The sequence below is a fragment of the Plectrocnemia conspersa genome, unplaced genomic scaffold, assembly GCF_051122295.1.
Source record: "Plectrocnemia conspersa isolate PC_06_02 unplaced genomic scaffold, ASM5112229v1 ptg000009l, whole genome shotgun sequence".
NCBI classification, from domain to species: domain Eukaryota; kingdom Metazoa; phylum Arthropoda; class Insecta; order Trichoptera; family Polycentropodidae; genus Plectrocnemia; species Plectrocnemia conspersa.
The window spans coordinates 14,101,027-14,128,901 of record NW_028277173.1 but is presented as its reverse complement, the minus strand read 5'-3'; the positions used below and the strand labels follow the sequence as shown (position 1 = coordinate 14,128,901).

Sequence of the window (27,875 nt, the reverse complement as noted above, 5' to 3'; positions counted from 1 at the left end):
TAAAGCAAAGTTTATTGTAAACTTTAAAAAATACATTACATAAGATTTTCTACACGATTCCCAGATCATAAACATTGAGTATTCGAAAATAAAACTGACATCCCACGCCGGCCGTGACGGCGTCGTCGACGACGCCACCTTCCAGAAGGTGGCATATTTCCACAATGAGTGTGAATCGCATCATATCCCCCGGCCGACGGCAGGTTTAAATATAAAAACTATCTGACCCATCTACGTGGGATGTATAATTAGATGGCGACGGACACACACACATACGCACGAATAGTCGGGAGCATTCGGATGCGTCGGCCAAGAACGAAAGATTCCTCGCGGCTTGGCTCGCGTGCCACCAGTTATCGATCAATCGATGCGGCCGGTGTACCAGTTGCGCATTTGGTCGACACCGATTTGCTTTTGCGCCGGTAACTTTGTTCGCATTGTTTCGTGACTGTGTTCAGTGTTGCCAGTGTTGACAGTGTAAAGTGACCCGGTAGGGGATTTAAAAAGGGGACTTTCGATTATTTTTTTAGAGGTGAGTTTTTTTAATAAAGCGTCGATTTGTTAATATAAATACAATAATCAGTGAAGGCTAAACTGGTCTTCAACGTAATCGTATATATGTGGGAAGTGTCTCATGCATTGTTGAACAAATCTGGTATTTGTGTCGTGTAGATGAGTGAGTGGGATTCTGGAAAACGTCCTCGAGTATATAAGATACCTAATCAATATAAATAGGTGAGATTATAATAATAATAAGTAAAATTATATTATATTAAAAAAATTCTAAGACATGATATTTAGATCCGAAAGTATCGTAATATTTTTTTTTTAGAATTTCAAACTATTGTATCTGAATGTCTTTTTCTAAATTTAAAGCTTATATATAATATCCACATGTAGGGTTATAAACATGCTATAATTAATTATAAATATATTATACAACTATTTTTGACTTATTTTTGAATTTATAAACTATCATATAAATTAATATTTAGTAGCATTATCAAAAAAAAAATATAAAGCAATACTACCAGTGAAAGATTTGTATACAAAATAAAATTAAGTGCATTATTTGTATGTATGTATTATTTTGACAACGGATTGTCCGATTTTCCCCAGTTTTATACATATATTTTTTTACAAATTATTTGTAACGCTTTAGTTTTTTTCCATATTAAGATAAATAATTGTGAAATTAGAAGGCATATAACATAACATTTATGCAATTAGTTAATGCTATTATTATTACGCAATATTAAAACTCCAATATTTTCCAACACAATGGAAGATGACACAGGTTATCCTTATACCAAAACCAGGAAAGAATCCAGAAAATGTAAAGTCGTACTGACCAATTGATTTTTTGCCTATTTTATCAAAAAAATTGAAGAAGCTTCTGCTACGTAAAATAAATCCAATACTATACAAACGATATATAATCCAAAACTACTAATTCTGCTTTCTGCAAGACCAATTGAACAAATACATATATAGTGGCAAACGAAATTAATAAAAATCTACAAGAGAATGCACATTGTTAAGCTGCTTTTCTGGATATAGATAAAGTTTTTAACAGAGTGTGGCATATGGTATTAAAATATAAAACCAAAAAGTTACAACCTCACCATATATAATAAATATGTTAGCGACAATTTTTTTAAAATCATATGTTTTATAAAATCATATGTTAGCGACAATTTTTTTATTGTAAAATATCAAGATAAAAAACTTCCGTCTGTCCAATATTATCCGGAGTACCTCAGGGCAGTGTACTAGGACCAGTAATGTACTTAATATATACAGAAAATTTGCCAACTACATAAAGAACTACTTATGCAACCTTTGCTGACGACACAGCTATTATGACTTCTCATGATAACCGGATACGGACGCTACTTAGTATATCTAAGAATACTTCAACAGAATATAAGAATGGTCGTATTTGGAGAATAAAGATAAGCGAGCTAAAGTTTGTCTATGTTACATTTACCATGAGAAAGAAAACATCTCCTCCCGTCCGATTAAATAACGCAATAATTCCCCAATATAATGGTGAAAATTAAAGTTACCTGGAAAAACCATATTTAGAGTAAAAGAAAACAACAACAGTCTAAAAAAATATTACCGACTAATGGGCAAAACTGACAGATAAGAATAAGCTGCTTTTCAGATGTTGAAAAAATTGTCAAGAAATTTATTTATTTTTAATAAATCTTCCGTTATAAACTTACAGGCGTTATCCCAATGCGTTACAACGGGATAAATCTGTATCAATTGAGTCAGTCAATCAGATAGAATGAATATATACAAGACTAAAAGTCTGGGAATCAGTGACATTTATATTATTAATTATAAATTATTATGTGTAGTACAATTTATAACAAATATACGTAACTGCAGCTGGGGCCAGTTTTTTTTAATAAGAGCGCATTTTTTATTAAAAATAAAAATTCGAGTGTCGCTGTCGAAACCGCAACCTCATAGTTACTGGTTTGAGACGATATAGACTACGCTATTCCGTCCTATTAAGTGAAAATACAAGAAAATACTGGAAAAACATCCTAGCAAAATGGCCAATAAACTGATTACGGAGAGATCGATTGAAATATTGATAGTTTTGCTAAATATTAGAACATAAAGACAGTTTAAAAAAAAATTTAATATTACAGAAAATAATAAGATATTAATATGAACATCACAGATTTCTGTAAAACGTTCTGAATTCGTAAGTGAAATAATTAATTTTTTAATGGTTTAAAGGTTGGCTGAAATCGTAATTATTTTAATTTATTTTTTAATTTTTAGAGAATATATTTGGGTAGATTGAAAATTGGAAACTTTGTAAATTAAGTTATAAATAAATTGTATTTTTATGATAATACATTCGAGAATTGTAGTATCATATAAAGGTCATCAAGGAATTGACATGTAAAATTATTTAAAAATATTTGTTTATTAAAAATACTTAATAATTATTTACATAGTATGTATTAATAAAATAATTTTAATGTCAGATTATAAATTTAACTGTAATATAATTGGAAGACCCTGACCCATTTCATTGAAATACCTAAAGATTTGCTTAGGGCAATCGGGAAAGCGCTGGTTATTAAATAACACATATTTAAGAAAAATATTTATACAAGTAAAGGTATGTTTTTAATATTATATATACAAATTAAATAAAAGTACCTAATAGTTATCAACAAATTGATATACTAGTATATATACATAAGTATATAAAGTAATACGATTATAATATTTTTAATTGCTCATGGACATAGTTGTGTACTTTTTGTAAGGAAACATATTTTCACGAGATGCTTATAAAGACCGAATTTATGCAGTCGTTCGTTTGTCGTAAAGTTCTAAAAAAACTCATTTTTCTTTTCAGCATCCGCAAACGTAAACACGTAAAAGCCATAATGTAATTTTTAAACGCGAAGGCATTTAGTTCGTGAGGCAAAAATAATATAAATATTTATATTTTTGCACTATGACAGATGCAAAGAAAAATAAGTGTAAAATAATACCATCATTATTCTTTAATGACATATAGGATTATAAATAGATTTATGTGCTAATATTTATTTTATCTTAAAAAAAATACAATGTGTTTTGGAATATTGCGAGAAACGTTGTCGCGTGTCATTCTTTACATTTTTGACCAATTGCCAAAGTGCTTTACGTTTTAATTTTCATTGCTATTCTAAAGGTCGATTCATCAACTTTTTTATTCTGTTACAGTTATTGATGTCAAAGACCGATTAATTTAAATAAGTCATCAATAAACCGGTAGCAAAATGCTATATTTTGTTTCAAAAGGCGCAGTAATTAATTAAAGTCTGTACGGAAGATGTGGTATTTATTATAAGCGTAAATGTTATTTGTAAAGGTTGCGGTATAAACATTATTTTTAGTGGATTATTGAATCGAAATTCGTTTTAATATTACAATATAATCATTTAAATAGATACAATAGGATTTCACATATGTTTTAATAATTGTCAATATAAACAAGCCTATGATATCAAATTGTGTGGATATATAACATCAAAATTTAATTATTAGGAATTTTTCATAAAATTACTCTAGTTTTTATTGCATGTATTAAAAAGCTTTTGTATAGCCATATATATTTTTTGCTGCGATTGATTTAAATTTGTCCGAGATTTATTCTACAGAATTTTTTTTATACCAAATATAAATAGAACGGTCATCTAATTTTAATTCCTGAAGTCCAAAAACTGATTAGGAATTTACATATTTATTTATTTTTTATATTATTTTTTATTGAATTCTCGAAAAACTTTGCAAAATAAAAAATTAGAACTTTAATAACTTGAAAAATCGAAGGACCAGAATAGATCGATCTACTTTGATTGATTACAGAGTGTTGAGTTACGAAGGAATTTTGGGCTCCAAATTTTTAATAACAGTCAAAAACTACTATACATTTTTCATATTTTAAACAATAAAAATATATAAACTCTCTTGGGATTATTGAAAAAACGAGATTTAAGTTCGCCGAAAGACTAATTTTATGGCGTAGCTCTGTGGAAAGCTCCTATACATTTTTGCAATCTACCCATTTCCACGCAGATAAATTATTTTTATTTGAATATTAATGTAGTTTTTAGATTATTAAAGCAAAGTTAAGGTGATTTAGAGTAGTCGAAAAAATTGTAAACAATATTTTTCCATTCAAATACTTCCAAAAGCATGCATATTTTCAAATAAATACATTAATATTTTAAGACATCTGGCATGGACCTACCTCTTTTTATGCAGCAGTATAAAAAATACAACGCTTTTGAAAAATTGCAAAATCAATTGTACAATTTTATTTAAAAAAAAATTCTAAAGAAACTTAAAAAAATAACTCTCCAAAAAAAGCAGTGTGTTTCTTGTTTTGAATAGATTTTCTATTCATAATAAATAATATTACATACAAAATAATAAAATTAAGTGTATACACCATCCATTCGAATTATTGGGTAATATTAACTTTACATTAGTAGCTAATTAATATTAAAGTTTGACTGATTATGAGATGGAAAGCTATAAAAATATTGATGAATAAATTAATTTTCATAGGCATAAATGATCAATGAGCTAAGTGTCTGGAACTTTATAATTATTAAACGCGTTGTATAGTGCCAAAAATTAAAGCAGCCGTAAAGATTTGATGAATTATTTTTAGGTTCACTAAATGCATTCTAATTTAAACATAATGGTATTTTAAAGGTCTCAAAATTAAATTCTAGAAAGATTTTCTGGACATTGTATTTTTATTATCTAATTTATTTTTCGTAATACAAAAAACATGCATTAAAAAATAATTAATAAAATACGATATAAATGTGAAAGTTGTGGGCGAAGTTTTATGGGAAAAATATTCAGTTACTATTTTCATAACAAATTAACAAGTCGTATATTTTTTATGTAATTACTTTAAAAAAAAGCTCAACTGATCCAGCATATAATTTAGTATTTCTCCATATGTATCGCTATCTAATTTTACAATTTCAATCGCGATTTTATTAGTATGTATCTGTATTAACATTATATGCAAATTAACCGAGTGGCTGAGTAATACGAGAGAATCATGTAAATAGATTTTTAATTAGAACCCGAGAAGATATAGCAGGACAGTAGCTCATCTTCCGGAAACATTACACCTTATTGCTTCCGAGACCGACGTGTGTGTTTCCGGAGCGATTGCAGGGGACGCGAAAGTTAAGGGTGGGAGTAGAGAATGGGGGGTTTCGTCGTGTGTTATGGAGGTCGTATTTTTTTAGCGTGTAATTAAGTTTGAAGCTTCAATTATTTCCGGCAGAGCCTTGCAAACGACGTGGTTCAGATTAAAACCGTGAGCTGTGCTGAAAAAATATATCGAGCGAAACATAATCTTTTGTACTTTCACAACAATCCTCGGACAAAATCGCGATGAAGTTGTTTTCTTTTTGCTGTTCGTCATATTTAAATTTTAATAGAAATGAAGCGGGTTCTAAACATAGTCAACAAAGAAGCACGCTAAATTGGATAATTAAGTAATACAATAGCCTTAAATAAGTAGCAATTTAACAAATATTTTATTGTAATAATACTAGTATCGTACCCGAAGAAAACTTCACGAAAAGTGCATTATGATCGATTCTTTCGGAATAACACAATTAAGATAATTTGATAGAGAAGTTTGTTTATGTTGAAATTAATCAAAAAATCGCCTCGCAATTCGGGACAATGCTATTAATTTATTTGTTATGGGCCGTGTGGCACATACTCTTAAACTGATGATATAAGACGCTGTTCTACTTTGATAAAATATTGAGTAGCAATTTTTCTTAATTAAATACTCAAATGCCAATTTCCTAATTCATGATATAAAAATACAACGGAATAAAAAATACCGCATGCTAAAACGACTTTGTTTAAAGAAAAGCAAGGTATAAATATCTATGGTGTTTATGGACATTCATTCTAATTCGATCCCATGTGACTTTGACCGCACATGTGTCACGATTATGCCACTGCGAGTAGCCAGTGCAACCAGATTATTATTAAAGTAATGTAGCTGAGGAAATAATGACTGGGTGATGATTGAGAAATAGGGTATAAATAATAATTTAATTAAGTGTGTGAAAAATGGCCTCTTAATAAACTAAATCATACACATACGCAAATGCTGTAATTAATTTATATTTCAATATACATGTGTGTGACAGAATCAACATAAACACGTTTTACTATTAAAAAAGATAATATACGTTTTACTATTATAAAAGATAATATAGATATTTAATATACCTAACAACAGCATAGGATTGCTTCATATCCAAAGTTTTATTACACTGCTACACCGTCAGCAAAACACCCACTAATTATGCTGAATATATTATTATGCACGTAAATTAAAAATATTTTGTATACATAAGTTTTGTGTGATTATATATTTAGCATAGTGATATACCGAGAACAATTGCTATTTTTTATCTAAATACTTTACGGTGGGATTTGATTGTAATATAAATATAATATATCAGTATATGTTTAGCCCTGGCTATACAATGTAATAATTTGTACAATCTTATTGTATTTTTAGAGCTCGAGTTGTGGGGAGGCAGAGGACAGGAAACTATTTTCACTACGATTGTGTAACTCGGACATCATCTATACGCTGTACCATAGTGTCGAAAAGCATTCGGATGGTTCGGGACGGAGTGCCAAGTTGACCACGTAAATATTGGCAACAAAACATCAACACCCTTCAAGAGACACCTGAACCATGGCCAGGTGAGAATTTTTGTATTTTATAAATTGTATCTGTGCTTGATTTTTTTTCTGCAAATAGTATTATCAATATAATTTAGGAATATAAAAAGGTACATCTAATGTATCTTTAGAACATCCGGTAATTATTATTTAACATAATAACTTCAATGCATTTTATAAATCTGGAAAGGCGATTAAAAAGGCGATAATATCTCGCTCACTTTTTTAATATCATACTACTCCGATAATCGTTTCTTCAAAACAGTTTTAGACACTTTTTGACAAAAACTTCTCTTAAAGAAACATTTATTTAAATAATTTCATCATTTACAAAGAATTTCCAATAGTTTAATCTTTCGGTAATCGTTTCATAGATAACAGTTTTGGACAATTTTTGACAAAAAACACAAAGTTCGTCGTTTGTCCATTAAAAACATTTATTATTGTTTTATCACATATTTTTCTATTTATAATGTCATCACCATTACCATAAACTAGTGGCGATAAATATCTCATTGCGTAAAAATTTGGCCTCCGAACCAAATACCGTTTTTTAATGAAACTTAAAAATCACTTTTATGATACAAAACATAATTTTATTCTAAAAAAATAACCTACTCGCACCCTATTTTAATTGCACAAGCATAACATTTTTTTTGATTAAAAATATTCCGATATTCCTCATTTTTACATTTTTTCCCCGTCGAGAAAGTGTTACATCAATGAAAATAAATGGTAGTTCTAAAGAGCAAGGTCTAGATAATACAGTGGATGAGATTAAACCATTAAGCTAAGTTTCTTGATTTTTTCAAGAGGCAATTTCGCCACATGGAAAAGCGCATCATCGTGTTGTAATAGGTTGACCAATACTATCAACGAAATATGTTCACGCCTTGAACTGTGAAATCTGCAAGATGTCCCCAGATAGATGTATTGTCTGTTTTATACTTTATACACTATAAGATATGGTTTTTCTAGTGGTTACGAGCGTAAACATAAGCGTGTAAAATGTGGTTTCAATGCCGGTTAGACGCATTGTTTATTGCAATCCTATACGTACAAAACTATATTTTTAATGGACATTACGACCGTTTAAATAAGCGTCATATTACGCAATTGTGGTTAAACTTTTTGTCCAAACGAGTTGTTATTTCCTTTAATACTTAATATCGTTTAAGAGACCTGGGCGTTTAATTCTACAACTGGCGTATCCTCCACATCATATTGATAACAGGCAACAACATAATAATATATTTGAAATAGAAAATAATACTCTAAATAATTAAACAAATTATAATATATAATATACACAATATATAACAAAGATGATGTTAGAAGACAGATCAGCCTTTAAGGATAACGATATCCATAACGTTTTTAATTACGTTATTGAATTTATATGTACACTTAATGAATACAAAATGGCGTTTATTAAAGAGCAAATAATCAAAGCACATGCGCGTTTTAATTAACAATTCTCTTTTCAAAGGCGCGATTCATTTGCAAAACGTGGCGCATACAATGCAATTGCGTGTTGTGCAATATTCGTTTCTATCTATCTCTTTCACTCCTGGATCTGACCACCTTTGTGAATAAATCGCATTAAGCATACACACACACATATTACTAGTCGGACTAATTAGGAAAATTACAATATGTATTTTATCAATATATTATGCAAATCGCGTGTAGGTTCAAACGTGGGACTTTCAATGTAATGTAATGTGTAACGATCAATAACGTTACACTATATACTGCTAGTAATCTGTTACTGTTTGGCTGACGATGATATATGTGGCAAGACACTATAATAGTTATTTAAAAGAGAATTGCATAATATATATCGAGAATTGCTTTCAAAACTTACTAGCAAGGGACAATATTTTAAATTATCATCTGGCATACTCCACATAAAAAATGATACATTTCTTAACATACATATGTTCGTTTCAATTATTAAGCTTTACATCAAAATATTTGACTATATGTGACGATTGCAGCATAAGATTCAGTAATATCATGATTACATAAGCAAGTTTGAGTTTTACCCCGTTAAAAAATCTCCTGGTCAATTTTTGTATCTGTATATGTCGTAGCAAGGTATTTTAGTGCAAGTAAAACACAAAGAAATGGCATCAACAAAATCTGTGAAAACAATTTTATTAACTCAAGTGTCACTAATGTACTAATTTTTAGAATTTTAAGAATAAGATGATTAAATTTAATCTTTACTATATGAATAATGTCAGTGTCTAGAACTGCTCTATATGAAACGATTACTGTAATATTAGGTTATATAAAACTGCGTTGCGTTCTGGAAAATATACATGAAAGAAAGGCATTTAAAGTTATAGATTAAATTCGTAACGCATTGACGTTAACAATAATGTGAAAAAATGGCAAACACTATTTTTTATAAAACGGTTGAATTAGGCTATCGGGAACTTAGTGCTTAAATGCATTAAAGTCCTAGTTAAGGGGTTTTAGCACCCGCCCTCCATGGGAGTGCTGTGGTAGCGAAAGCCAGGAACAGTAAGGCATAGATGCTTTAGAAATAATACGATGGTGTGTCGTTGTGACGACTGGTTAATGACCTTTATATATTTTATTCGCTCTATATTTATACTAAATATTTATTATGATACACGTGTACATATGACAATTACTTATTAATGAGAAACACGTGTAAATATTTAATTAAATATAATTTAATTAATTTGTAACATGTGTATAAAAATAAATTTGTTGTTACTACGCGAATTTATTTTTAATAAAAATAATATACATATTTTTGGATCCAATACTGTTTTAAAGATAATGTCATATATTGCTTTAGAAATTTTATTGATTGTGTTTTTCTATATAATATTTTAATAATGCAAAAAACAACAACCAGGTTGTATTTCATTTTTTTTTTGATTTTCAATAAATTATTGTCAGGTACGTACATTAAAAGATCGTGGCGGTTTTATCCCGAAAATTGTAATTTAAATAATTTATATGAAATTAACAACTTAAATAAATAAAAAAATATTTTCAATGAGATTTTTATAACTTTTCTGAATCTATAATAAGGGATGAATTTTTAAATGAGGGAGAAAAATTGCGTTAAAGCGCTATGTTAAACTAAAATATTTAACAATTAGTTGCAAGATGGAATATCACAATCATATATTAATTTAAAATACAATTTAAACATATCTAAAAATTTTTTATGTACTTTTCTCAACGAATAATACATCTTTGTAACCTACTATGCTAGACTCCATAAAGTAGATGTCTTCAAGCAAATGGTAATAAGATATAGATATTAAAAGATCATTGTTGTAGATATGTATCACTTTATTGATTTTAAATAGTTAATTGAGAATTATAAAAATAAAGTAAGACATACAATGAAATAAGTTACAATATGTTAGTTAGTAATTATTTTTAAGTATACATTTATTTATTAGGATATTAAATTTAAAAAAATACTTTAATCGAAATACACATGCTCAAAAAATTGCTATCTCTAAAATTTTCAATTAAACACTTCAAACTTAAGATATTGTTTTATTTTCCTATTTTCAAGTTGTATATTTATTTTTTCGTTTTTACTGTAAAATTGTCAAATATAAAGCTAGCAATTTTAAACTTGAAGTCATCGATATGTAACTTATTTAATTAGATAGCTTAGACACGGAGTTTAAGTATTTAAGCGTTTTATGTTTATATTTATATTTCCTAGATTGATTCTGGACAAAATCTGGGATTTTCTATTGCAGCCCCCATTTTTATAAAACTTGTTTCTTTGAATGAAACATATTTTAATGGAAAGAAATTCAATTAAATAAAAGTAGAGAAATCAGCCCTTGTGGATTATTTTTATTCAAAACTAGAAAATGATGAAAATGGTAAAATTTTTACGTACCCCAAATATTTACAATTTTACTACCGAGAAATATATTTTAAAATAATTATTATAATAAGAAAGAAAGGCGTAGTAATATTAATATGTATAAACAGCATTTGTATTAAAATAATTTATATATTAAATAGGTTTTATATTAAAATAATTTATATATTATTCTGTCGTCCCACAACGTACCGAAAGTAAATTTACAATTAGATGCTTTTCTGCTTTTATTTTATTTAAAGTTGAGGGTAATATTAAAAATATTCCTAAGCTTTATCTTACATTATGATATGTAACATCAAATTCTCAAAATATCTATGGGATGTAATATTTATTTCATAATAATTATAATATTAGCAATAAAAAGTATATAATAATTATATCTATGAATTAAATTTTCCTCATAATACAATATTTTTGCTAAATTCTTAAAATATATGTATTAATCTAATATATAATTCTGTTCTTGTAATATATATTTTATTTCATTATGATACATGTATATATATATATATGAATTTGTTGTTTACTTATAAATATCTACAAAGCTAATCAATATTATCAATGAGAGCTATGCAGATAAAAACCACTTCTCGAAAGGTTTTGCATATTTTTTCATTGAATCAATGCTTATATTTTGATATCAAAAAAAATCTTGGAATACTGGGTGGTGACACGAATGCTGACGGACGTAATTATTTGCGCTGATAAATCACTGAATTATGTAGATGTTATATGGATATAATATTTTTTATACTACCAACAATTTTAATTATTATTGAAAATAAATGTCATCAATAAATATTTAAAAAAAAAAAACATTTTTAAGCTTCGTTTTATATTAGATAAATAAAAAAATGGTTTTGCTTATTCATAACATTAAATAAAATAGAAACAAATATTGCATACTGAAAATTCACAAGATAAATTCAGAGTCCGTTCGTTAAGCTAATCTAATAAAATTTCTAATGGATACAACACAACCTTTTCTCATCAATTCACATACGTACGTAATATTTTGTCCGGTTAGTGTTTGCTTAAGATTCATCAAATAAACGTATTAATTCACGCGCCGATATTATTAAGCGAAACCGTTCCTATTCAAATCCGGCGCGAAGCAATTCCGCCTAAAAGTTTCGGTCTGTTAATCAAATCTCTACACAGGCTGACCATTCGTGTAATTCGGTTTAACTTTTAAATTGATTACCGTCGGTCAGTTATGATTTTCAAAGCGCGCCTAACAATCTACGTGATTGCTTTCCGTGTTTAAATTGCGGTGTATGAGCAAGCGCGAACAATCCCTAGATTTTAACCTGGGCGTATAATATATTAAGGTGTTACATGTGAATGTCTGATGTTGAAATTTGTGATAATTAAATCAGTTTTATAAATTAATAGTGTTATATTTATTTAATTAGACCTTTTTGTGTGGTAAATAATAATAATATTACTTTGTCAATAAAATGTACGTATATTTTATAACCTTTTAATACATGCTGCTGATGACGCAAATTACACAAGCTTGTATAGTTTTACTCGCTTAACATGAAATAGGAACAATAAAATTATATTGCTCATTATATTACGAAACAAGGGTTAATTTTAGTGGTTCTAATAATAGATCAAATCAAGTTAACGTGTAAATATAGCGTAAACCATGATAACCAATGAAAATAACCCACGCAGTGCTTTAGACAAAATAATAATTAGACACCCTAAATTGACACATGTTGCGTAAAATTAATTTCCGATTCGCTAAACATAATTTGTCGTATATTGATTGGTCGCAGAAACATTTGTCTGTGGATAAGGTAACTGGATATATGGAATGAAATAATTCCAAAGGTATATTACAATGTTATGTATCACAGAAACATTTGTTCATATAATGGATATGCAAATTTACTATTAAACTATTGAATAACCTATTGTTAATACGATATTATATCATACATACAATAGTGTTATGTGAATATTAAATAAATTATTCTAAATCGTGTCGGGACACATTTTCAAATAAATTGGGCAGGCTGACTAAAGTTCGAGTGTTGTATTAAACAGGAACGTAGTTTTTGGTAAAACTATATATGAGTATAACTTAGCAATTTCAATTTATAGTTCAATATTTAATTTCATTACTTATTCACTATTCATTTTTTTAACGTAAAGTTTCATCAAAGTGTGTATGATTTAGATTTTAAGAATTAAGTAGTAAAATTAGCAGTCAATAAGTATCGTAATTAATTAAAATTATGCATGGTAAAAAACTAAAGTTATTCGTTTTTAAAAATATATTTAGACTCTATTCGGAAAGTTTTGTTAGACCAACAACATGGATTCTGTCTAGCAGTTCCACTGTTACTAACTTTCTGTCATTAATCAAAATAGTGACGAAATTTTTCGGAGCGGGAATAAACAACTTATATACAGATTTATAAGCGGATGAGGAGGCATTCGACACGGTTTGTCATGGGTTATCAGTAGGGATTCCAATCCCGGGCCAAAATTTTGATCCCGGGATTTCGGTATTGCAATTAGTCGATCCCGGGATCCCGGGACCAGTCCCGGGATAATTTTCATGTTATTTTATCGATAAAAATAATTTAAAATGAATAATACAATATATTTTTACATCTGTTTTTTATAACGTACAATGTATAAAGTACGTATAATTTTAGTCTTGGACTTTAAATAGAAAATAATATAATAAAAATAAAAATAGGAAGGTCTTATATATTTATTTGAGAAGAAAAAAATGAACTTTTGACAATGTATGTACATATGTACATTCATAGACACAATTAATTGAAAACATTATTTTGAATAAAACTCACGAAGTAACATCAAAGCATCAAGTGTTTTATCATTTAGCCTTGATCTGATTTTGGTTCCTAAGCAGCCTGCTGCTGAAAAAGCACGTTCAGACTCACAGCCTCAAAGATTCACAGATGACACGTGCAACTTGCGCAAGTTTGTACACGAAATATAACGATGTTGTCAATAATAATTCGATTGTGCTTGATAAATCAACCAATCCGAAAAATTCAGGATTATGTTTTATAATCCCGGGACTCATCGGGTATTGAAAATCGTTCGGGATCCCGGGATTGGAATCCCTAGTTATCAGTAAAAAATTGCTTGAATCGTAACTTATGACGGTCGATTGTCAAAATAATATTTGCCTCTTTCGCCGGTTTTTCAATGGTCAAATCTTGGCCTTCTGCGTTATTTATTAATGACATAAATACGGCAGCTGCAAATTCAAGTTCTTAATTTAATAACAAACGACGCGAAAAAGAGACTATCAGAATATTTTAATGCAAACGACGTGAAAAAAGGGCTATCAGAATTTTTGCAGCAAAGCCTTCAACATGTTATGCTAATGGAATTAAAATAAATACCGAAAGGTGGAAAAAGGTTAAATCTTTAAAAATAAATTAAATGTTAAATAATTAAAATAAAAATATACATTTACAAGTGTTTCTTTATGTTTCAATTTATTTTAAGATTACATAATATAATCAATAATTATACAAAAATACAAATGTATTACAATATTGCGTACGGTGAGATATATTCATTTCGCTCGCTCGCGTGTTAAGTGACGAGAGTGAGTGAGAAGAAATGGGCGTACGGAACGCATTTATCGCACGCCTTTATCTCTCACTCACGTCACTTAACATGCTAGCGAGCGAGCGAAAAGGAATATATCTCACCGTACGCGCCTGCGTAATACACATGCATTTAATTATTATGGCTATAATAATTGTAAGTGTGTGCTAGAATTATTGGTATAGTAAAACTTTTGATTAATAACAAATATATTTGGCATAGATTTAAAATTATAAAAATAATTAATTAAAAATGAATTATACTATTAATTTGTTTAATATAAATGTTTTTTGTATCATACAATTTATTGTTTATTATGGCAGAGGTTAACTATTTTAATTTTCGAAAATTGGCACGCACCCGGGAAGTTTAGATATATAGATAAATTGTTCAATCCGCCTAGTGTTGAAATCTGTAAAATGATCCATCTTTGAAGATACCTACGTCAAATTTTACGATAAGATACTACGTCCAATTATTTTACTGTTCGAAACTATTTATATATAGAATAGAGACTATTTATACTTCTTGCTATATGAATAAAAGAAATACAGAAAGATATTTTTTAAAACACAAAATTATCTTGTTATTTAAACCAAGGCTTCAATAACCTTAACGCTATAAAAAACGTTTCATCTTAATTACGTAAACATCAAGGTTCATCAAACATCTTTTCTAAATGTAGATAAATGATCTTTTTAAGCATAATTAGATGCACAGAAACGTTCGATACGTAAATTAGCATCGAACCGAGATAATCGACTTTATGTATGACGTCATCCACAATTTCTTTGATACTGGTATGCAAAAAAACGATTATACGAATCTCGTCACGGCGACGGACATTTGCGAGTATCCGGCGAAAGTAGGAATGTCGGAAATAGAAAATGACTAAATAGCGTCCGCTGCCAAATTTTACGTATTTTCAGGTTTAAAACCTCGCCGATAACCATCGCCGAGTTTATTCCAGACAGAAATATGCCTAATCACCGGCTGAAAGCAAGGAGAATAAAAAATATTTCACGGCCACACTCGTGTTTGTGTAATTTCCTCGAATTCGTTCCACGGAAAATAGACGGCAAAATTGTATTTTTTGCAATTGAATTATATTAAGATTTTGAGATTATTCACCATAAACTATGGTTGGTGCTTTGCTTTTATGTCAATTCTTTATATCATAACATTTTGTCTCGTATAACTGTAATATTATCGAATTTTTTTAATCTACTGCTATCCCTAATATATATTATATTACATATTTTAAAAGAGCAGAAGAAAATAAAACGTTTAATACCTGTAGCTAATTCATGAAAATTACAGTATTTTGGTGTTACTATTTCCTGTATAGTACGAAATCAAATATGAATTTTTTCATTGGTATGAAAAGTAAAAAATATAGTAAAATCGATATTTTTGGATTTTATTACCCACTTGAAATCCATTTATAAAATATTTAAATAACTAAGGGTGTACAATTCATTAGCAATTTAGATTTATTATATTATTAAAGGCTTGATGGGATTTTCAGGGGTAAATATATAAATATACACTGGTTTATTATATTAAATTTAAAAAAATACCCATATCGATCATATACGATAAATATAATCTTCAACGAAAATTGTTCGTACATGTAAGATAGGTTATTGTTCGATACTGTAAGAACGGTACCGTCTGCCTTAGCAATCATGTTGAATCAATTTTATCTTTTATTTACAATGTATCAAGTCTGAATATGTATGTACTATGTAGCTTAATATTAATTAAAGTATAATAAGGCCAGTTTAGCGAGTGTCCTGTTTGTAATTATATTGTTTGTTTGGATCGTTTGTGATTGTTTTTGAAACATGAGCAAAACAGAATTTGCTGCTCTGACTAATGTTTCGAAAAGCGTCTCGTATATGTATGATGATAAACTTTTTCGTACATTGAATGCACGAATAGTACACAAAGTTATGGGGGTAAACAGTACTAGTATAAATTAGCAAAAAGTATTCTATTATATATTTATTACACATGCTGTATAAAATATGTATAATAATTTATTACTTTTACACAAGAGCCTTATCCGTAGAAATTTTCAAAGCATTTAACAAAAAAAATGTAGGAAAATTAGTTAATAACACAAATCTCTTAAAAATATCCCAAACTATTTTCATTAGTATTTACTATGGTTGGTTAGAAATATTTATATGTAAACCAAAAGTTTGGATTTTTATGTTATTTATGAAAAGAGGTTTGCGGATTATCCGTGCATGTAATATTTTTAAAAATTAGAATGCGCGTCTGTTGTGATATATGAAATAAACGGTATGGTAAAGTAAGGGGAGTGAAATAAAAAAAAAATCTGTTGATTATTATCTTTAAAAACTAGTATGGATGAATAAAGAGATTTGTGAAAATTGGTTCAATATAAATTGCTTTCCTAAAATGAAGGGTATTTTAAAGCTATGAGAGATTTTCAAAAGCCAACGAGAATAACATAAAAAATATAATCTGTATTGTAAATATTTTATATATATATTCTAAAACCAAATAAAAAGTTCTGATTATTCGTGCTTTCCAATAATCCGTTTCATTTCCCAGTATTAATCTGAATAATTAAGAGTATACTGTATTTAACAAAAATCAATATCGAGTGAATTTTTGTTCTAAATTCAACACTAATAGACAAAACTACTGATATTTCACACAACTTCAATAGTAAGTCTCGCAAAACCATAGCATGCAATTTATCTGCAGAAAGAATTCAAGTAATTAAAATTGCTCGCAGTTTCTCTGTAAGGATGTAGTACTGTACAGACAAAAAACTATATAAATAAAATATTAAGTTGCACATATTCGGTTCTCGTAGTGAAAAGACTAACGGGGGATGAAAACTAAAATGACATAATGGCGGTAATAAAATCGTTTAATGTCGCCCCAAAAATACGACACTAAAACAAAGAGCTTTAACGGTGACAGGAAAGAGACGCCATGGGACCACGCGGTGAAAACAGACGTTAAGGAAAACAATACTCATGACATATACAGGATGACCAAAAAAAAAACGATATATATATAAATAGTATATATATAAATATATATATTTAAATATGCATTTTCAAGAAAGATAGGGGATATAATTTATCACCTGTAAGCGCTGCGCTGGGCACATTAATAAATTAGGTCGAAAACATTATTCGTCATCGTTAATCCACGGGTTGGATTTTCCTTCCGGTCGCAGACCTTCCTAGATCCGCTTTCAGTGAGCTTTTAATTGGAATCACAGGTGCGTGGACGAATCGTTTATTACCTGGGCGCATAACTCAAGCTTATTTTATTACGTAATGCTGTTATGAATGTTTAACGGGAATCTCACTACGGGACATAATCTTTTCATTATGTAAATGCTCGTGATATATTTTTGCACCTTATTCACTTTTATCTCGAGAAACAAGCTTTAAAAAAATATTCTAAATATTCGCACTATAAATTGTACAGAACGCAAACTTCTAAAGTGATTGTTTAATGATTAACATAATTTTTCGGTAAAGATGCTTTGACAATGCCAATTTAACAAAATATTGCATGCAAAATTACGGCTAAAAAACTGAAAGTAACACTGCAAAACATCTATTATTACCTCTACCTATTTGTCTAGAAATAAGAAAATATCTAAATAAATCAAGATTTTATTTTTACGAAATTTTCATAAATAAAAGTTAGCTATGCAATTTTTCTTATGTCATATAAAGATTTACACAATTATTGGAGCTTTAATATTAGGTAATCCCAAAATAAATTTAGTTTTTTAATTAATTAAAAAAATGATTTAAATTACATATAATTAATTTGTATAGATTTTTCATTCTTTCACCTTTAAGTCAATTTTTTTAATTTAAAAAAAATATTTGCATTAAATGTTTAATGCAAAATATTTCGATAGCCCATTTTTCACATCATCTGCATTTTATTTTTTTCTGTCTAGAAAGTGTTGTATCGATTAAAATAAATGGTAGTCGGAAGGAGCAAGGTCTGAAGAATAAAGTGGACAAGAATCTTGTCCATGTCTTGTCACAAGATACAACATTCCATACAAGTCTCTTGATTTTATCGTGACTGATGATTGACAAGATGATTTATCAAAATAAAAAATCCTAAGTCTAAGATTCTTTAGATTTTTTTAATTATAAACTATTTGTTACGCACAAGTCTAATTTGTTTTAAAAATGGAGTTATTAAAACCATATCCGTAAAACATTGAGGATAAAAATCCCTCGACGTTGATTATGGTGGGGTGAATAAGGGTCCTTTTATTTCCCGTTTCCGGTACGTTATTTTTAATGATTTCATTTTTAACACATTCATAATTATAACGGTAACAATCGACTTCCTTGCGGCATTAAAAGCGGCGTGCGAAAAAATACATAAAAATTTCAAGATCCGCAATTACGCTTTCGACTCTCGCCGTTTCGCAATCAAAAAGAAAGGCGTTATATTAATGTATGATGGACGCTGCAGAAAACGCTCGTTCGTGTAAAAGGAGTCCAAAAAAACGGTTTATATCGTGTCGTTTTATGACCTTTGCGAATATTAAAAATGTTATTTTCAGTACAAATATTTCCTTTTCGGCACATAAATTTCATTTTTTTTATTATTATTATACAAATATGGCACGTATATACAATATAAATATTATACACTCTTTGTTAATGTTATTATTATTTATATTACGGCCGCGCGCAATTTAAAATTCACTCTGTAATAATGTTTCATTCCCTTTGTGAGAGCTTATCATTTGAAATATGAAAATGTGTTTCACTTTTGAACGGGAAAAATTCTACATGGTAAAACTGTTTTTGACTACAACCTTAAAGCTTTTTAAAGAAACCACTTTCAAAGGCCGTTTTTTTCACCCTGACCCCGTCTCTCGAATTAAAGTTATACATATGTATATAAAAAATATATTTTTTTGTACGGCATTGCCCTATATTTAAAAAATCGATACTATTACATATATATAATATGTATATTCTGGAAAATAATGTTTAAAATAGGGTTTAATTATACGTATGTTTATAAATGCACTTGCTTTTAATGCAATGGATGAACTGACTACCATTTTTAATAATGATAAAAACAGTCAGAAACAGAAAACAGAACAATTGGTTTAGAATTTTCCTTTTGATCCACATAAAAATAATTAAGAATAACCAAAACATTCAAAGGTCCTTGAACAACTATTTTGCGATATTATTAAATGAGATGGAAAATTATAAATGTAAATAATGAATTGAAAAAATAATTGTTTTATGAACAACCTACTCAAGTGATTTTTTTTAATTATAACGCACGTTAAATTAAAAAAATTACATTATTCATATTATTCTAATAAATATAAAACAGAACTATTTTTTATTTTTTTATAACTATTCGAACTAAATTTAATTACTATTTTTAATATATTAGTAATGCAACATATATTTTTATTATTAAAATAAATTATCAATATTAAAAGTAATTATTGCTATAATTGTTTGCATAAATAAAACAAGCGAGCTAAATAGAGTACAATATTAAATTTTTCACGAGCAGTCGTGAGCAAAAATTATGTTTTTGTCACGCAGCTTTTGAAATATGCATTCGCCAAAACAATAAATTTGCTCTTATTTCCCGTCTTAGTATATATGAACAATATACTGAAATTTTGGAAGGATTGGCACGCTCTAAAGTACTGATTTCACTTTTTATTTGCGCGTGGAAAATTGTATATGAATTTTCTATAATGCGATGATGTTTGGAGTATATTATTTGTGATATATATATACATAATATTTTAGCCTGTACAGCATAGTGCCCTAGCGTGATTCATATATTTTTGTAATGCAGTTGTCAATTATAATAAAATTATTATAGTATCATATGCTTAGAAATAATGTAATTAAAACTAATTTAGCGGAAGATTTATATGCAATGTCAATTAGTGGATTGGCTTCATATGCTTATTGTCATACATTGAAAATTGGTACTGAATCGAAAGCGTTTAATTTGGCATCGAATAGATTTACCTGTCTGACACTCAGTGAATATACATTTACACTTTCCACAAAGTTCAATTAGCTGGCGTGAGATTGCCATCTAGTAAATGCACAATTGCAGGAAACCGATATACCTGTTCATTCACGCCACGATTAATTATCTGCTTGTTGCTTGCGTCAATTGCTCTATTTGAAACGAAAATGAACCCAGTACCTAATTAGATTTGAAATAAAATATGAAGTCATTGGGGTAAACGCACGAGACTGCTTTGTTCATTCGGCATAGGATTAGCCCAATTCGTAACTCAACAAGTATGTCAGCCAAATGTTTAGACAATTTTGTGAATCATACCGGAATTATTTTTGGCTCGATGCTTGGCTTGGCTGCAATTCAGATTTAATGTACACCATAAATATTTACACGTCAAATGTAGTGTTTAAAACGTTTTTTTTTATTTTTCAGCCAAGGGGGCCCACCACCTCCTCCGCCGATGATGATGCACACTGGAAGAATACCAACTTATAAAAATACTCATGGAGAGGTATTGTATTATTTAGGATTATCTATAAGTCACTATTTTAAATTAATTAATAGTGACTTATATACCATTTTGTATTATATATTATTTAATTTGAACATTACACTAATATATTTATTGTATTCCAGAATTTTCAGAATCGATGTGGAGCCGAGCCGCCAGCTTGTGTTCAAAACGCTATGATGACCAAAGACAAAAAACCTTTCACGTATACGCCCGGTGGTTTGGATCTATCTCAAATAAAGACGCCCAGTATGGCTAGGAGATTAAACAGACAGCAGCAACAGATGGAAGATCAATCAAACCCTGCGTATTTCCAAAGGACAAATTTGAACGGAGGGTCTATGCCTCCGCCACCTCCTCCGCCCCCAATGGCACCTCCTCCACCACCACCCTTAGTTATCAATGTCTCCAAGTCGCCTAAGCCAATTAGTGAGGGCGAACGGCCTGAAATTGTTATACCAGAAAATCCTATCGGAATGTTGCGCAAAACAAACAGCCCCTACCAGTGGGAGACTGAACTTAGTGAAAGGTTAAGGCAAGGTCCCATGCCCAAGTTTATCGAGAAATCCTCCACACCCAGTCCGATTGCCCCTCAGCTCAGATCGACACCGAGGCAATTCTCTCAAAAACCACCAGAAACGTACGAAAATCACATACAACAAAATCAAAACCAATCTCCAACAAGTCCGATATGGAAGCCTGAACCAAAATATCCGACTCCCCAACAATCTCCAGCGCCTTCCCCTCAAGTACAACAAGCACACACCCCTACCAAAGATTCACTTCAACGACAAGACTCTCAATTTAACCACAGTCCTTCACCTTGGCCTAGAGACTCTATATCCAACTCTCCCAGCACCGATATTCAACACAGTTTACGCTCAATAACACCCGCGTCTAACCCTCCAAGTCCTTGGGTGCACGAAGTAGCCAACTCTCCCATCAGAAACTCTCCGTATCAGATGCCAAGTCCAAATCAAGTCGAGATCCGTGGAAATTCACCTCAGGTGAAGAATGCAATCTCACCGTTAGCTAGAGCTCAACCACAATCTCCGATGTATAATAACGCCAATCGCGAAGCGCCACAAAAGAACGAACGAGTTGTTCCATTGAGAGAAGAAGTTCAGCCACAACAGATTTACAATAACGTCAATCGTGCGAGCAGCGAGCGTCAAGTGTCTCCTCCTTGGAGGCAAGATAATAGAGCTGCTCCAATTAGAGAGGAAGTACATCCGGAATATTCGGAATGTGTTAGCGATGACGGAGATTCTGAAGTACGCTATCAAACCCACATGACAATTCCTGTGACGCCAAGAAAAACGAGAAACATGAGCGACACCAATATCCCAAATCAAGTATCGAGTCCAAGGACAGCAGAAACTCCGAAAGAAGACCTACCATGGGTTCGCGGCGATGTCTTAAACAAATCCGCCGTACCTCCACCGTGGTGTCAAAGATCCGATAGCAGAAGCTTGGATCAGACTGATAACGGAACACCAGTGCAGCCTCCGTGGTGTCAAAAGCCACAGGACACGAGTGATAATCAGATTCAAGCCAGGATTATACCAATTCAGATGGAAGTGTCCAAGACAGAAGTGATACAAAACAATCAGGGCAGAGTTAATCCGCAGGAGCATGCGATGAGGGTTCAACCACAGCTGCGTATTATAATTGGCATGAATCAAGAAAAACCGAGTGAAGCGCCGACAGCTCACATTTATCAACCGAATCAGCAAATTAGGGTTATACAGCCGAAGATTATACGAATGGATGAGAATGTGTCTCAGATTAGTAACAATACACCACAAACAAATCAACCGAGAACTAGGATTATTCCGATTCAAATGGAGCCGTCGAGTCCTGGTGTATCTTCGCCTAGGTGATTTTATTCTATTGATACATTGGTGCTTAAGAAGTAGAATGAACTACCTAAGTAACAAAATAAACTGATTGGGTACGAAGTTGTGATACTAGATCAGTAAACAAATTCATGCATATTTAGAGTCATCTATATTTTACTCAACATATCTTGTTGTAGTGTTATTGTCACAGCTGGATGCTAACGTATTTTTAAAATATTAACATTGATGATCAGCACATATGGTCTCTACTTGAAAACACTATATTTTAAATGAAACAGTAAAATAAAATTAACCAGAAAAATCTACGCTTTATATGATTCAGAACCAAATGTTGGATGATATAGAAAAGCTATGAATATTTATACTATATTTGCATTAACACAGTCAGTTCAAGAGCTATCCATTTAATCAATATTTATAATTGAGTAAGAGATGCAAACTTTTGGTTTACGCCCCTACTATTAGCTTTAAAGCACACGATACGGATATACTTATAATTACTTCTGTTTATATTTTGAACAAATTTATAAAAATTAAAATCACTACTATATTTTTTTATATTTATCAATCAATCCGAATTATTGATCTGTTTCATTTGCTTCGACTCAAAAATATGCACGGATTAATAAAATGATCTTATATTATACACATGGCAAATCATATTTAAAAACTTGTTAGCTGAAATTTTTTTTTGTAAGCTCAATCTACCTCTCCAGCACCTACACGATTAATTTATTTGTTTTCAATACTAAAATAAATATATTTATCTCTTTTTTATCGTATACGTATGTACATACACAACGTATCCGTTGTATTTAATTACGTGGGGTGCAAAGGCGAATAGGGCTTTGCCGACCCCGGAACTGATAAGTTTTTTTTGCAACGTTTTTACTTTGTGTTCTTTGTTAATGTTTACCTTTTCCCCCACGTTTTACTACTAGTGTTCGTCCACTATCAGCTATTTTGTCGTGTGTTTGCATCGGCCTTAATAAATTTATGTTTCCTCTTTCCAGCAGACACAATTGATGGGTTAGCTGATGCAGGTCGCCCGTTTGGAAACTCGAGGTCTTTCATTTTCAGCAGAATGCACCCGCCTTTGCGAACTTTTCTAATTTTGCTAATTTTGCACTAGAAAGCTTTAGTTGCGCGCACACACAATCGATGACTTGAGTTCGCCGAAACATACACTAACTGCTAAGTTTGAGAGTAGAAATGATAAAATATTATAATAAAATAATAACCAAAGTTTTATGAACTAGGTAATCATTGTTTGGATAATATGTAAAAAATAATATACAGTAAAAATAAAAAATATAAATATTTTTTCACCTAAGAATATTCAAAGAGTAAAGTTCAAACACCAGTAGAAAGAATGCTTGCCTCACATGGCGAATTTTACCAGGTATCGGTAACAGCAGTGTTTTAAAATTAAATAGCAATATAAGAAAGGTAAATGAACAAATTAGTACTCATTTAAAAAAACAATTTTTTGGCACATTTTTATTTACTAAGATTTAAATTTATGCTTCTGAAGAAATTTGTGTTAAGGCATTTAATGTTTATAATGCAATTTAAGTTGGTCCCGTAGTCGCCAATTCTGGTGATTGGTGGGATAACATATTCACGTGTAATAGTATTTTTCGGTATATTTATTGCAATTCTTGGTATTAGAAATCTATTAGGTTTTTCATGGTTAGGTTTAGTTTTTCTTTGAGTAAAATATTTTTTTTACCTATTTTAAATTGGTTTAAAACCACAATTACTATTTGTAACATATTTTTTTATAAAACGTAAATTTCAATAATATAAATAATTATACAAAAATATAAATTATTTATACTATACATGTTAATGGTTTATAGCCATTTTCATGCTTACGATTTGTTATTAGCTACAATTTATTAAAAAATAGGAATATAAAATAAAATGTTAGTGATTATAATTTAAGGAAAAATACTAAATAACCTTTAAGAATGTAAGTTAAAGTAGAAGTAAAAATATAGAAAAAGAAGCAACAAAAACAAGTGCTTATTTAGGTATATTTAACTAATGATCTAGAACCATTGATTTGTTGTCTTCTGCCTCTAAAGCAATATGTGCATTAACATTTTGTGCTTATATTTAAATTCGCGCGGTCAGTTTAATAAATATTGGTCTAATGGTCGCAAGGGTAGTAAGCCTTTTAGAGCGAAACTCCAAAATATGTTTATTAAATTTAGCTTGGAGTCCAGGTATAAGCCCAGGTATTTAACGCTCGTCTCCTATCTAACGTTACTGCCTTGTTAATTTTGGATAGGCGGTGAGGTATTTTACGTTTTGTAAATATAATTGCTTCTGTTTTACTTTGGGTGATTATAAATTTTTACCTCTTCAAATATTTATTTAAGAATTCAAAAGTATTGGTTTGAGATCATAAGTACTCATTAAAATTTTATATTTTTTAATTTTGGTATATCGCTCGTATACAGGATAAAGAGAAACGGCCTTGGCAAACTATTTGTAGCTCATTAATCTTTCACGTTTCTATGCACGAAATAAGCTGTGGTTCAACTTAAAAATATTTTATTGCTTTTAAGCTTGGCTACAAATGTAAACTTATTGAAAAACATAATTTTTTCATGAAAGTCTATATAAATAAAAATATATTTAAAATTGCTAGTAGATAAAATTATATTCTTAAGAATCAAAATATTTGTAATTTTAACTATTTGACTATCGAATTGTAAGCAATAAAATATTCTAATAAATTTTTAGTTATAAAAAAAAGAAAAATACAGTTAATTTAAAAAAAAAGAAAAATACAGTTTATTTGAAATTAATGTGCAAAAAGTTTTAATTTTTGCCAAAGAACAACAGTCAAAACAATTTTTGAAAGTTGGAATTTTTGAAAAAATAACGTAAAATTTATTTTTTATTTTTTTTTAATTCCTGTCAATACAAATACTAATTAAAATATCTTTTATTTATTTGCTTATGCATAAAATAACTATATTTTTGCCGTCACTCGATTTCTGACAATAAAATGTTAGCTTATGAGTAAAATATTTCAGCCAAATAGTAATATACTATAATTTGAACAATAAAATAAATAAATTAAAAGTATACAATAATTACGCGATCTTTAAAAAGTTACAGTAATATTCATATAGAAATTAAAAAAAAAAATTTTATCTACTACAGGTGTGAACAAATATTTTATAAAATTAGATAAACATTCGAAAAGCGTATAGGTTAAATATTCGGTTTGAAGTCTAATATATACAATACATATATGATTATGTATCATATTTAGAAAATATAGATTTAAAAAATATGCTTCATATCATATTGAACGGTTAATTTTTAAACAGTTTAGTTATACAAAATACAATAATATTTTTAAGCAGTTAATACATATAACAAAAATAATATATATGAAAACACTGAGATAATAATTTAAGCGATATCTAACACTAAATGTTTTACATTTTAAATAAATGTTTATAATTGTAACTTGGACTTTAAATTTATAAAAAATATACTATGATATAAAATCCAATATAATAAATTACTAAAGCTGAACTATTGCTAAAACTAAAATCTAAATTTGATATAAAAGAATTTTAATATACATATTTTTTGTGTAACTAGCAAGAATATGTAGCGCTAATAATTATCTATTATAAAGCATTCTTATATAAAAATTAAGTAATTTTATTATATTTTATGTATTATATTTCGTGAAACGCCTAAAAAATCAGCATATTCTATCAATTATCTGTTAACATATTAATTATTTACCACCATAATTTTACATCACGTATATGTATTAAAAATCATTTACCTGTCAAAATTCATAATCTCTCTGTGCTTTATTTATCAATACTTTTACAAAGCTTTAAATATTAATAATTTAATATACATTTTTAACTATTAATTTAAAAGTAAGTATTTTTTATTTAAAATAACTTTATGACCCATTATTTTTTTATAGAATTCTACAGCAGCAAAGAAGTCTGGAATTTCCACCGAGGCAATCGAAAGCTTTCAGAGTTTTACAAGTAATAACCGGAACGAACGAAGCGGACCTTATAGGAAACATGGAGGAAGTACACGGCTATACAGATTTATAAATTATTTAAATATTTAATACTATATATATTTTAAAATAATTTAAGTATATGGATGTTCAAAATGAATGGAGTTAATAATTCAACGGGCGTGCGTTAACATTTAAAATTATTGTGTATATCAATTAATATATTATAATATTTTTGTGCAATAAATAACTATTATATATTATAAACATATTTATCAGTATATACAGATGTGAATATCTAGTCAGTGTTATTGTTAAACTGATGTTGTTTTATAAATAATACATAATATGATATACCAGCGTGTGTAAATCATTTTTATTCGTTACGAGCTTTCGATATTTTATGTTTTAAAAAATGTGCTATTTTATGTGGAGAATACTGGATAATGAATTAAAATGTAGAATTTAATACGTTAAATAAATAGAGGCGGTTTTTTGATGGTACATTTAATTAAAAATTACATAGCTGAATGGTTTTGCCAGGGTTCGTGTTAAATTTACTGGTGGTTAGGATTTAAATTTAATATTCACCAACAAACTACAATACTAAGTTCACAATGACAATGCTAATATAAACATTTTTTAGAA

The 27,875-nt window shown here is 29.2% G+C and overlaps 1 protein-coding gene across 4 annotated transcripts; it reads left to right on the top strand.

Moving 5' to 3' along the window:
• LOC148231973 (uncharacterized) lies at nt 1–27,591 on the top strand. 4 transcript variants are annotated; one of them, XM_088193089.1, is made up of 6 exons: nt 1–532; nt 7,106–7,296; nt 21,269–21,347; nt 21,473–23,226; nt 24,226–24,274; nt 27,183–27,282. In XM_088193089.1, exons 2-5 carry the CDS (start codon nt 7,289–7,291, stop codon nt 24,233–24,235), a joined length of 1,851 nt encoding a protein of 616 aa, XP_088049215.1. In that variant the 5' UTR covers nt 1–532; nt 7,106–7,288; the 3' UTR covers nt 24,236–24,274; nt 27,183–27,282. The 4 variants fall into 4 exon arrangements, with proteins under 4 accessions (XP_088049215.1, XP_088049214.1, XP_088049212.1 ...); XM_088193088.1 differs by having other exon boundaries at nt 24,223–24,274; XM_088193086.1 differs by lacking the exon at nt 24,226–24,274 and having other exon boundaries at nt 27,183–27,591.
• The last annotated feature ends 284 nt before the right edge of the window (nt 27,592–27,875 follow it).